Below are 13,428 nucleotides of genomic sequence, written 5' to 3'. Positions count from 1 at the left end.
GTGCAAATGTTTTATACTTTCCAATTTCCATAACTTTCTGAAGTAACCAGAGTTCAAAGGCATTACGATCGCTGACTTGGGTTTGGCATTTCCACCGACATCGCTTCTAGACGGTCTACCAAGAACCGTGCCCATCTCATCTCCCAGTCTGATCACCACTGTATTCTAAATATTGTACAAATTCAGAACCATGTACCATGTGGTTTTATATATTTGCCTCTAGCCCCCATACATTGGTCTGTTAAGTGTGGTATTTTATGCCTTTTGGGGAGGGGGAAGAGAGAGAACATAGTGAACATTGCACTAGGCTGGTGACCTGTACACTGCCTTGAGTAACCTTGGGCTGCAAACCCAGACATGTCATGTGTAAGGTTTCAGAGCAAAGGAAATTGATTGCTTATAGATACCACCTTTTTTGTGGTGATTGAGGGAAAAAGCCTGAATTGCCACAGCTCCTTTGTACCCAGTTATGGTCAGTTTTGTACTGAGTGATGACAGTCAGTAACACTGAATTGATTCCTAAACTCACTTCACACTCTCATCCACCAGAGAGGAATCTCTGCAGTATCTGGGAACGCGGTTAAAGGTCCCTTCACACCCTCTCTCCCCACCAAACCAGTTTCGGGCCCCTGTGGAGTGCTTGCAGCCTGCTGAGAAAGGACTCGCACAGATTTTGAAACATGAGGGGCACATCATCAGCACAGGCAGTCCCTCGAAATCGAGGAAGACTTGCTTCCACTCTAAAAGTGAGTTCTCGGGTGGCTGTACAGTCCAATATGGGAATTCCAGTCTCTGTCACAGGTGGGGCAGACAGTGGTTGAAGAAAAGGGTGGGTGAGGAGTCTGATTTGCCGCACGCTCCTTCCGCTGTCTGCGCGTGGTTTCCTCATGCTCTCGGCGACAAGACTCTAGGTGCTCCGCGCCCTCCCGGATGCACTTCCTCCACTTAGGACAGTCTTGGGCCAGGGATTCCCAGGTGCCGGTGGGGATGTTGCACTTTACCAAGGCGACTTTGACGGTGTCCTTGAAACGTTTCCTCTGCCCACCTGGGGCTCTCGTCGTGTCGGAGCTCTGAGTGGAGCGCTTGCTTTGGGAGTCTCGTGTTGGGCATGCGGACGGCGTGGCCCGTCCAACAGAGCTGGTCGAGTGTGGTCAGTGCTTCAATGCTGGGGATGTTGGCCTGATCGAGAACACCAATGTTGGTGTGTCTATTTTCCCAGTGGATTTGCAGGATCATGCGGAAGCAGCGCTGGTGTTACTGCTCCAGGGCTTTGAGGTGTCTGCAGTATATAGTCCACGTCTCTGAGCTATATTGAAGGGCGGGGATCACTACTGCCCTGTAGACCATGAGCTTGGTGCCAGATTTGAGGTCCTGGTCTTCAAACACACTCTTCCTCAGGTGACCGACATCGCATCTAGGTTGGCACACTGGAGGCGGTGTTGGACCTCGTCATCGATGTCTGCCCTGGTTGAAAGTAGGCTCCCGAGGTATGGAAAATGGTCCACGTTGTCCAAGGCCGCACTGTGGATTTTGATGACTAAAGTCATCTTAGCAACTTACATTTATGTCTCAATTTAATCGAATCACAATCCACGAATGCTATTGTGTGCGATTACCGTACATCACTCCTGACCAAATCAGCAAAATATAGGGCAGTTAGATTTTGGTAATCTAGATTGTCAAAGAATTCCGTGCAGATACTGGTAGTGTGTTCATCAGTCTAGTTTGGCGGCGGTGGGAGAACGGGGAACAGTTTGAAAAATGATTTCAATATGAAATTCAGATTTATTGTAATCAACCAGTTTAATTTCAGTTTCTAACTGGACAGCTTTTACTGAACAGATGTCATTTCCAAAAGAAAATGTCTTCATTTTACAAAACTAGTTTATTATACTTTTTACATTCCTTGCATGTCTTTTTAAAGTGTCAGGCTTTACATTAATACAAGACCATCACAAAATAGAATAGGCAACAAGTGTTCCTCTGCTCAAGTATGTACATCTAAACCTATATACCCTCATATAAAAATATACATAGTATCTGCCAAATATATATTGGCCATAAAATGGAGATGCTCTCAAATGAGAGTAAAAGTTTGCAAAAAAAAATCTGCGGCAGCATATTGTGAACTAACATCACAGATCCCATTAATAATCTATGGCTTAATAGAGGTCAGTGAAAGACTGCAATCCATCAAGTATTAGTTCTACGCTTTGCAGCAGTTGCTCAACAATTTTTTCCCATCTGCTGCTGTGAGTTTAGTCACTGGTTCAACACTGTCCCGGAGGCTTGCATTCTTTTTGGCTTCTCTGTATAAAGTCAGAAATGAAGACAAATTATGTAACACAAACGGTGGCAGACAAGTGCAGCTTAAATCCTGTAATGCACCCCAGTGAGGTAAGATTCCTTGTTCATAGAATCATAGAAGTTTACAGCACGGAAGGAGGCCATTTCAGCTCATCGTGTCCGTGCCGGCCAACAAGAGGCTATCCAGCCTAATCCCACTTTCCAGCTCTCGGTCCGTAACCCTGCAGGTCACGGCACTTCAGGTGCACATCCAAGTACTTTTTAAAATGTGGTGAGGGTTTCTGCCTCTACCACCTTTCAGGCAGTTACTTGTTACGACTGAGTTAGCACTTCAACAGGGAATACTTGTAACTGGGTACGTCTTATTGGTGTGAGACATGCCAGGGTCCATTATGCTCTCATTCCTGTTGGCCCGAGACAGATTCTTCACCTCAGCTATTTTAGTTTGGCAACAAGGCCTGGATTCAAATTTCAGACATTGCCCCCTGGAAGGATGTACAACACTGGCAGCAGTCTGTGCAATTTGTTTGGGGATTTGCCTTCTCTCTGGGGAAGTGCCCAGACTCGCAGTGTTAACAGAAGCCACCTGGCTCACATGGGGCCCTAGTAAAAATTCTCAGGATATGGGGGAAGAATCACTGTCCAGATTGCAGTAACTTCCTCCGTATCTCACTCCTCCTAATTAGTGGCTGAGTGAGAAACATTCAGGATTCCCGTTCCTGGATGCTATCCAGCGATTACCGACATCACACAAAAACAGGAGAATACTCAGCCGGAATGCTCCACCTCCTCCCCAGTCAGTTAACTTGGCAACATAGACCAGCACAGCTCACTCTTGAATAGTGGCTTCTTGGACAAAGTAGATTAGTGCCAGCGGGTCTATACCCCAGAGACACCTGCTCAACATATACTTCCATTTCGAAACCTTTACCATGGTGCAATTTCATCATTTCTTTATTTTCTGCACTTCCTTCCAGGAAAGTGGTTGTGAATACATGTCCCAGTGCATAAACATAGCCCCGACACAGACACAGAGTGCATCTTCTCAATGCAGAAACGCATGGAAAGAACGAAAGAAATGCATTTATATAGCACCTTTCACGAACACCAGACGTCCCGAAGCACTTTACACTTCAAAATTACTTCATTGGCTGTAGTCACTGTTGTAATAATGTAGGAAATGCAGCAGCCAATTTGTGCACAGCAAGGTTCCACAAACAGCACTGATAATGACCAGATAATAGAAACATAGAAATTTACAGCACAGAAGGAGGCAATTCAGCAGCCCTGAAGGTTACATATAAACCTATGAACAATGACGGAAAGGCAAAGAGCACCCAGCCCAACCAATCCACCTCACCACAACTGCGACACCCCTTATACTAAAACATTCTACACTCCACCCCAACCGGAGCCATGTGATCTCCTGGGAGAGGCAAAACCCAGGTCAATTTAGGGAGAAAAAATCTGGGAAAATTCCTCTCCAACCCTTCCAGGCGATCGAAATTAGTCCAGTTCACATCACCCTGGCCGTATTCTATTCCCTGCAGTACTTACCATTATATCTGTGCTGTCCAACGAAAGGTCATGCAGTCTAATCCCAACTACCAGCTCTAGGTCTGTAACCCTGCAGGTTCCGCAGAGCTCAGTACCTCTCAAAGGTGGTGAGGGTTTCTGCATCCACCACTCTTCCAGGCAGCGAGTTCCAGATCCCCACAACCCTCTACGTAAGAAGCCTCCCCCTCAAATCCCCTCCAAATCTTCCACCAACCATCTTAAAACTATGTCCCCTCATAATAGACATAGACCCTTACTATCCACTATGTCCAGGCCCCTCAATATTTTGTACACCTCGATGAGGTGTCTCAACCTCCTCTGCCCCAATGAGAACAAACCCAGCCTATCCAATCTGTCCTCATAACTAAGATTCTCCATTCCAAGCAGCATCCTAGTAAATCTCCTCTGCACCCTCTCTAGTGCAATCACGTCCTTCCTATAATAGGGCGACCAGAACTGCACGCAGTACTCCAGCTGTGGCTTAACCAAAGTATTATAAAATTTAAGCATAACTTTCCTGCTCTTATATTCTATGCCTTGGCCAATAAAGGCAAGCATTCCGTATGCCTTCTTAACCACCTTATCCACCTGGCCAGCTACTTTCAGGGATCTGTGGACAAGCACTCCAAGGTTCCTTTATTCATCCTACCACTTAATGTGTATACCCTTTCCTTAATAGCTCTCCCAAAGTGCATCACCTCACACTTCACTGAATTAAATTCCATTTGCCACTGCTCTACCCACCTGACCAGTAGATTGATATCCTCCTGCAGCCCATGACTTTCCTCTTCATTATCAACCACACAGCCAATTTTAGTGTCGTCTGCAAACTTCTTAATCATACTCCCTATATTCAAATGCAAATCGTTGATATATACCACAAAAAGCAAAGGACCCAGTACTGAGCCCTGCGGAATCCGACTGGAAACATCCTTCCAGTCACAAAAACATCAACCATTGCCCTTTGCTTCCTACCTCCAAGCCAATTTTGGATCCAACTTGCCACTTTGCCCTGGATCCCATGGGCTTTAACCTTCATGACCAGTCTACCATGTGATACCTTATCAAAAGCCTTGCTAAAGTCCATATATACTACATCGTATGCACTACCCTCATCTACCCTCTTGGTTTCCTCCTCAAAAAATTCAATCAGGTTAGTCAAACACGATTTCCCTTAACAAATCTGTGTTGACTGTCCCTAATTAATCCTTGCCTTTCCAAATGCAGATTTATCCTGTCTTTCAGGATTTTTTCCAATAATTTTCCCACCACTGAGGTTAGGCTGACAGGCCTGTAATTACTCGACTTATCCCTTTCTCCCTTCTTAAACAAGGGTACTACATTAGCAGTCCTCCAATCCTCCAGCACCATGCCAGATCCAAAGAGGACTGGAAAATGATGGTCAAGGCCTCTGCTATTTCCTCTTTTACTTTGCTCAACAGCCTGGGATGCATTTAATCTGGTCCTGGGGATTTAACTATTTTCAAAGCTACTAAACCCCTTAATAGTTCCTCTCACTATATTTATTTCATCCAGAGTATCTCACTCCTCCTCGATAGCAGTATCTGCATTACCCCTTTCCTTTGTGAAAATAGATGCAAAGTATTTGTTAAGAACCCTACCAACATCATCCGCCTCCACACAAAGATTACCTTCATGGTCTCTAATAGGCCCTACCCTTTCCTTAGTTACCCTCTTACACTTGATATATTTATAGAACATCTTCGGGGTTTTCCTTAATTTTACTGGCCAAGAATTTCTCATGTTCTCTCTCAGCATTCCCAATATCCTTTTTAATTTTGCCTCTTAATTTTCTACATTCCTCTAAAGATTCGAAAGTATTTAGCCGTTGGTATATGACATAAGCGTCCCCTTTTTTCTTGATCCTCCCCTGTAAATCCCTAGACATCCAGGGGGCTCTAGAATTATTTTTCCCAGCCTTTTTCTTTAAGGGCACATGTTTGGCCTGAGCCTTCCGGATCTCCTCCTTGAATGCCTCCCACTGTTCCGACACTGATTTACCCACAAGTAGCTGTTTCCAGCCCACTGTAGCCAAATCACTCCTTAACTTAGCACAATTAGCTTTTCCCCAATTCGGAACTTTTATTCCAGGCCTATTCTTGTCCTTATCCATAACCAACTTGAATCTGACTGAATTATGGTCACTGGCACCCAAGTGCTCGCCCACTAATACCCTTCAAACTGCCCAGCTTCATGCCCCAAAACTAAATCCAAGACCGCCCCCTCTCGTGTTGGACGCACCAACATTAGCGTTCTCGACCAGGCCAACATCCCCAGCATTGAAGCACCGACCACACTTGATCAGCTCCGCTGGGCAGGCCACATAGTTCGCATGCCAGACACGAGACTCCCAAAGCAAGTGCTCTACTCTGAACTCCTTCACGGCAAACGAGCCAAAGGTGGGCAGAGGAAACGTTACAAGGACACCCTCAAAGCCTCCCTGATAAAGTGCAACATCCCCCACTGACACCTGGGAGTCCTTGGCCAAAGACCGTCTTAAGTGGAGGGAGTGCATCCGGGAGGGCACTGAGCTCCTAGAGTCTCGTCGCTGAGAACATGCAGAAAACAAACACAGGCTGCACAAAGAGCGTGCGGCAAACCAGTCCCTTCCCTCAACGACTATCTGTCCCACCTGTGACAGAGACTGTGATTCTCGTATCGAAGAACTCATGTTAAGATTGGAAGCAAGTCTTTCTCGATTCCAAGGGACTGCCTATGATGATGCTACACACTGACTAAAAAAAAGTTCTCGAATGCATTTCAAGAATTTCGCACCCTCTATACCTTTCACACTAAATTTGGTTCAAACATTATTTAGATAGTTAAAATCTCCTACTATTACTACCCTGTGGTTTTTAGACTTCACAGCAATTTGCTTACATACTTGCTCCTCTATCTCCCTCCCACTATTTGGGTGTCTATAATACACGCCCAGCACTGTGATCGCCCCTTTTTTATTTTTCAATTTGACCCATATGGCCTTATTTGATGATCCCTCAAATATATCATCCCCCCTCACCGCTGTAATAGTTTCTTTAATCAGTACTGCAAACCCCGTCACCCCACTCTCTATCTTGTCTAAAAATCGTATAGCCAGGAATATTGATCTGCCAAACTTGCCCCTCTTTCAGCCATGTTTCTGTAATGGCTATAATGTCATACTCCCAAGTGTCTACCTGTGCTCTTAGCTTATCCGCCTTATTCGCTATACTCCTTGCATTAAAGTATAGACCATTCAGCACAGGAAGACTTCCTTGCTTACTGCGTATTAAGCCCTGTTTCCTCTGTCTTACAGATTTGCTTTCTAGATTCTTGCTATCCAATTTCTGTATCACTTCCTTCCCTTTTGAATTTGTTCTCAGTTTCCCATTCCCTTGCCAAGCTAGTTTAAACACTCCCCAACAGCACTAGCAAAACTCCCCCCGAGGATATTGGTCCTGGCGCTGTTGAGGTGCAATCCGTCCGGTTTGTACAGGTCCCATCTCCCCCAGAAGCGGTCCCAATGCCTCAAGAATTTAAACATAGAAAATAGGTGCAGGAGTAGGCCATTCGGCCCTTCGAGCCTGCATCACCATTCAATAAGATCATGGCTGATCATTCACCTCAGTAGCCCTTTCCTGCTTTCTCTCCATACCCCTTGATCCCTTTAGCCGTAAGGGCCATATCTAACTCCCTCTTGAATATATCCAATGAACTGGCATCAACAACTCTCTGCGGCAGGGAATTCCACAGATTAACAACTCTCTGAGTGAAGAAGTTTCTCCTCATCTCAGTCCTAAATAATGGCTTACCCCTTATCCTTAGCCTCCGGTGCCACCGAAGCCCTCTCTCTTTCACCAACTTTCCAGCTACATGTTCATCCTCTCTATCCTTCTATTCTTATACTCATTAGCACGTGGCACCGGTAGTAACCCGGAGATAATGTTTTTTTTTTTAAGTGATGTTGTTTGAGGGATAAATATTGGCCAGGACACCGGGGATAACTCCGCTGCTCTTCTTCAAAATAGTGCCATGGGATCTTTTACGTCCACCTGAGGGAGCAGACAGGGCCTCGGTTTAACGTCTCATGCAAAAGACAGCACCTCTGACAGTGCAGCATTCTCTCAGCACCGCAATGGAGTGTCAGCCTAGATTTTTGTGCTCGGGTCTCTGGAGCAGGACCTGAACCCACAACCTTCTGACTCAGATACGGGAGTTCTACCCACTGAGCCACGGCTAATACATGGAGATCAACATAGCACTATTCAAAGAAGAGCAGAGAACTCTCCCAATTTGCAGACTAACATTCCTCTCTTAAACAGCACCAAATTATCTGCTCGTTCATTGACTTGCTGAACCTTGTTGTACACAAATTGGCTGTCAAAGAGTGACTATATCTCCAGAGAAATGCATATAGGTGTAAAGTGCTTTGAGAAGTCTAGAGGCAGTGGTAAGGCACTATATAAAAATGAAAGCTCTTCCTTTTGTTTTAAAAACTATATGCATTCTTCTATCCACATAATCATAGAATCATAGAAATTTACAGCATAGGAGGCGGTCATTCGGCCCATCGTGACAGCAGTTACACTGGAACGTTGCTGCTTACATAAATACCTCAGATCTGTGGAGTTAGCGGTGACCTTACCTGGCCAAATGCAAGACAGCCTCCACCACATTGGTCCCATCCTTTGCACTTGTTTCACAAAACAAAGCATTGTAAGTCTGAAAAAAGATGAAGCAGAGATTTAGGCCCCAAGTTTCCACACGCGGCGAAAAAGGTGCACCTCAGAGCTGGGCGCCTGTTTTTCGCGCCGAAAAAAAACTGCGGTATTCTCGAGCTCCTTGGAGCGCGATGTCTGCTTGGCGCGGCACACGGGGCGGAGCCTACCACTCGCGCCGATTTTGTAAGTAGGAGGGGGCGGGTACAATTGAAATGAGGCTTCTTGGTGCCAGCAACCCTGCGCGTGCGCGTTGGAGCGTTCGCGCACGCGCAGTCTGAAGTAAACATTGGCACTCGGCCATTTTTAAAAGTGCTGCAGAAAAAGTGAAGATTTGTTTCTTGGACCCCTGCAAAGGCTTGTATTTTAATTTTCTTGATATTTCTGTGTGTGAGGGAGTGCTTTTAGCAGCACTGCTGAATAAATCACTTGCTGAAATCAGTGAGTTCAGCTTTTCACTGCTAAACTTGTAGAACCGGTGCCTGCAAATTAAGGACTGTGTGTTTGGAGAAATAAAAGTGCCAATTCAACTTTGCAATGGATCAACTTCCACCAAGAACAAAGAATTTCTTGCATGAGGAAGCAAACCATTGCATAATATGTGGTGCACCCATTCTGCAAATTTAAATATAAAGATGTCGATGTGGCTGCCTCTCCCTGTCCAAATGGCCTCAGTCCCCCTCACAGCTCGAAGGCTGCTGCTGTATCTTCGGCTGCCGGCCAGCCACTGACGCCGCCCCTAAAGCGTGGCCGAATGGCCTCGAACCTTACTGAGCTGTGTGTGTCCTGAGCTGCCAGCCAGCCACTGACGCCGCTGCAATCCCATGGCCGAATGGCCTCAAGTCCGTCCGGGTGCTGCATCTTCGTGGGGAATGAAGGCCTGCCTCAAGCACCGCAGCTCAGCTCGAAGGCTACTTGCTGCCTGCCACAGAGACCGACGCTACACCGCTGTCTGAAAGGCCTGCCTGAAGCACTTTCACACAGGTAGGAACATGGTTTATTTAATCTTTTCTTTGCTTATAAATTTTTATTCAGGTTGGATTTATTTGTATAATATTTGTATAAGTATAACTAAGGATTGATTGTAGAATTTAATGACTTCCCTCCCCCCCCCCACCTCGTTCCCGACGCCTAATTTGTAACCTGCGCCTGATTTTTTAAAGTGTAGACAAGGTTTTTTCAAGCGTACAAAAATCTTCACTTACTCCATTCTAAGTTAGTTTGGAGTACGTTTTCACTGTGGAAACTTTCAAATCAGGCGTCAGTGGCCGGACACGCCCCCTTTTGAAAAAAAAATTCAGTTCCAAAGTGAAACTGTTCTACCTGACTAGAACTGCAGAAAACTAAATGTGGAGAATTCCGATTTCTAAGATACTCCGTTCTACACCAGTTGCTCCTAAAAAATCAGGTGCAAATCATGTGGAAACTTGGGGCCTTACTCTGTAGTGATCCATACACAGGGTGGCCTACCATTTGCATCATGACAACCACTGCAGCAGATTAGCTCAGAATGTTGCACACGTCTGGTGCCAGACTGCTGGGCTTCTCTGTGACACAACAGGCTACAATGTTTATGGTTGATATGAAGTGAATTGCATTTTTTTTTAATCAATTAACCTGAAAATAGTTCTATAGTATGGCACTTTCCTTAGGTTTGGAGGGTTTAAATGAAGCCAGTTGCTAAATTGTGTTAATGAGACAATATATTGTGTAAAAATATTCTTACCATAGCTAGTTTTTCTCCATGGGCAGTCAGCACAGTGCTACGCTGTGCTTGAGGCATTTCATTTCTTAAATCGATTTTATTCCCAATTAAGATAATTGGTGTCGGGATAGCGGTAGAATTCTGAGAAAAGATATTATTCATCAACACCGTTTTACCGTACAAAGGGTTATCTTGATTTACGAACCGTATACAGTGAAACCTGTAAATTACGGACACCTTGTTTGCAGGTGTCCTTATTTTCAAAATGGTCATTGTATGAACTGTAAAACTTTCAGTAGAATGGGGCGTTCTTTACCCAGGATCCCTAGCGGCAGAGAAACCGCTCCATCCCTGGGACTGAACCATGCAAGCATTCAATCCCGGAGATAGAGCGGTTTCTCTGTCGCTATGAATGCTGGGTAAAGAGAGCGCCATGCCACAAAGCCGTTTCTTTCACAAAACCCGCTGCCTCCTCGCGCTGACCTGCGTGTCCCCGGTTTTAAGTTGTAAAAGGGCTTGTTGCATTGAAGGCTGTTTGCAGTTCGTAATTTGCAGTGCATTTCAGAGTGCCGCTTGTATATTTTACCATGCAAGTTATTTGGGGGTCTCAATATGTCTCTGTTTATACAGGTTTCACTGTGGATATAAAACTATTGGGGAAGAATTTTTTGAGGAGGTAACCAAGAGGGTCGATGAGGGTTGTGCGTATGATGTAGTATATATGAACTTCAGCAAAGCTTTTGATAAGGTCCCACATGGTAGACTGGTCACTAAGGTTAAAGCCCATGGGATCCAGGGCAACATGGCAAGTTGGATCCAAAATTGGCTTAGAGGTAGGAAGCAAAGGGTAATGGTTGATGGATGTTTTTGTGACTGGAACGATGTTTCCAGTCAGGTTCCGCAGGGCTCAGTACTTGCTTCTTGTGGTATTATATCAACAATTTAGATTTGAATAAAGGGAGTATGATTAAGAAGTTTGCAGATGACACTAAAATTGGCTGTGTGGTTGATAATGAAGAGGAAAATCATGGGCTGCAGGAGGATATCAATCTACTGGTCAGGTGGGCAGAGCAGTGGCAAATGGAATTTAATTCAGAGAAGTGTGAGGTAATGCACTTGGGGAGGGTTAATAAGGAAAGGGTATATACATTAAGCGGTAGATCACTTAATACTGTAGCTGAACAAAGGGACCTTGGAGTGCTTGTCCACAGATCCCTGAAAGTAGGCCAGGTGGATAAGTTGGTTAAGAAGGCATACGGAATGCTTGCCTTTATTGGCTGAGGCATAGAATATAAGAGCAGGGAGGTTATGCTTAAATTGTATAATACTTTGGTTAGGCCACAGCTGGAGTACTGCATGCAGTTCTGGTCACTGTATTATAGGAAGGAGGTGATTGCAATCATAGGTAGTCCCTCGCAATTGAGGGAGACTTGCTTCCACTCCAAAAGTGAGTTCTTTGGTGGCTGAACCGTCCAATATGAGAGCCACAGACCCTGTTACAGGTGGGGCAGACATTCGTTGAGGAAAGGGGTGGGTGGGGCTGGTTTCCCACGTGCTCCTTCTGCTGTCTGCACTTGACCTCTTCACGCTCTTTCTCCACCTCGGGCAGTCTGCGGCCAGGGACTCCCAGGTGTCAGTGGTGATGTCGCACTTTATCAGCGAGGCATTAAGGGTGTCCTTGTAACGCTTCCGCTGCCCACCTTTGGCTCATTTACCATGAAGGAGCTCCGCATAAAGCATTTGCTTAGGGAGTCTCGTATCTGGCATGCGAACTATGTGGCCTGCCCAGCGAAGTTGATCGAGTGTGGTCAGTGCTTCAATACTGGGGATGTTAGCCTGGTCGAGGACACTGATGTTGGTGCGCCTGTCTTCCTAGGGAATTTACAGGATCTTGCGGAGACATCGTTGGTGATATATCTCCAGCGACTTGAGGTGCCTTCGATACATCGTCTATGCTTCTGATCCATACAGGAGGGCGGGTATTACTACAGCCCTGTAGATAATGAGCATGGTGGTAGATTTGAGGGCCTGGTCTTTTCCAACAGGGATTTTCCTCAGGCAGCCGAAGGCTGCACTGGCGCACTGGAGGCGATGTTGAATCTCCGCATCAATGTCTGCCTTTGTTGATAAGAGGCTCCCGAGGTATGGGAAATGGTCCACGTTGTCCAGGGCCGCACCGTGAATCTTGATGATTGGAGGACAGTGCTGTGCGGCGGGGACAGGCTGGTGGAGGACCTTTGTTTTATGCATGTTAAGCATAAGGCCCATGCTTTCATATGCTAGAGAGGGTGCAGAGAAGAATTACTATGATGCTGCCTGGAATGGAGAATCTTAGTTATGAGGGCAGGTTGGATAGGCTGGAGTTGTTCTCATTGGAACAGAGGAGGTTGAGAGGAGACCTCGTTGAGGCGTACAAAATATTGAGGGGCCTGGACATAGTGGATAGTAAGGGCCTATTTCCATCGGTGGAGGGGTCTACTACGAGGGGGCATAGTTTTTACTGTGGTTGGTGGATGTTTAAGGAGATTTGAAGGGGGGCTTCTTTACACAGAGGGTTGTGGGGATCTGGAACTCGCTGCCTGGAAGAGTGGTGGATGCAGAAACCCTCACCACTTTTAAGAGGTGCTTGGATGGGCCCTTAAAGTGCAGTAACCTGCAGGGTTACAGACCTAGAGCTGGTAATTGGGATTAGACTGGATAACCTCTTGTTTGCCGGCGCAGATATATGTAAGTACTGCAGGGAATCGAATACGGCCAGGGTGATCTCCTGGACTAGTTTCAATCGCCTGGATGGGTTGGAGAGGAATTTTCCCAGATTTTTTTTCCCCCCTAAATTGGCCTGGGTTTTTAAATCTGGTTTTTGCCTCTCCCAGGAGATCACATGGCTCCAGTTGGGGTGGAGTATAGAATGTTTGTGTAAGGGGTGTCGCAGTTGTGTGGGACAGACTGGTTGGGCTGAGTGCTCTTTGCCTTTCCGTCATTGTTCATGGGTTTATATGTAACCTTTAGGGCTGCTGTCCGAGGGCCGTGCGGCTCTTTGTCGGCCGGCACGGACATGATGGGCCGAAATGGCGGCCTCCTGCGCTGTAAATTTCTATTTCTAGTTTAGAAAGAACAGATTTATAATCATTTTGTTATGCT

The 13,428-nt window shown here is 45.9% G+C and overlaps 1 protein-coding gene across 1 annotated transcript in view; it reads right to left on the bottom strand.

Moving 5' to 3' along the window:
• Nucleotides 1-1,895: 1,895 nt before the first annotated feature.
• The window catches only part of rasef2 (RAS and EF-hand domain containing 2), a 95,632-nt gene continuing 84,099 nt past the window's right edge, over nt 1,896-13,428 (bottom strand). Inside the window, exons 15-17 of the mRNA XM_070858293.1 lie at nt 10,309-10,428; nt 8,510-8,586; nt 1,896-2,309 (exon numbers count right to left, since the gene is read on the bottom strand). Of these exons, the coding sequence (XP_070714394.1) occupies nt 2,207-2,309; nt 8,510-8,586; nt 10,309-10,428 (300 nt within the window). The 3' untranslated portion in view covers nt 1,896-2,206. The remainder of the gene's footprint in view (nt 2,310-8,509; nt 8,587-10,308; nt 10,429-13,428) is intronic.

The sequence above is a fragment of the Pristiophorus japonicus genome, chromosome 17, assembly GCF_044704955.1.
Source record: "Pristiophorus japonicus isolate sPriJap1 chromosome 17, sPriJap1.hap1, whole genome shotgun sequence".
Taxonomy (NCBI): Eukaryota; Metazoa; Chordata; class Chondrichthyes; family Pristiophoridae; genus Pristiophorus; species Pristiophorus japonicus.
The sequence above is the reverse complement of the archived record's forward strand: the minus strand, read 5'-3'. Positions and strand labels throughout refer to the sequence as shown.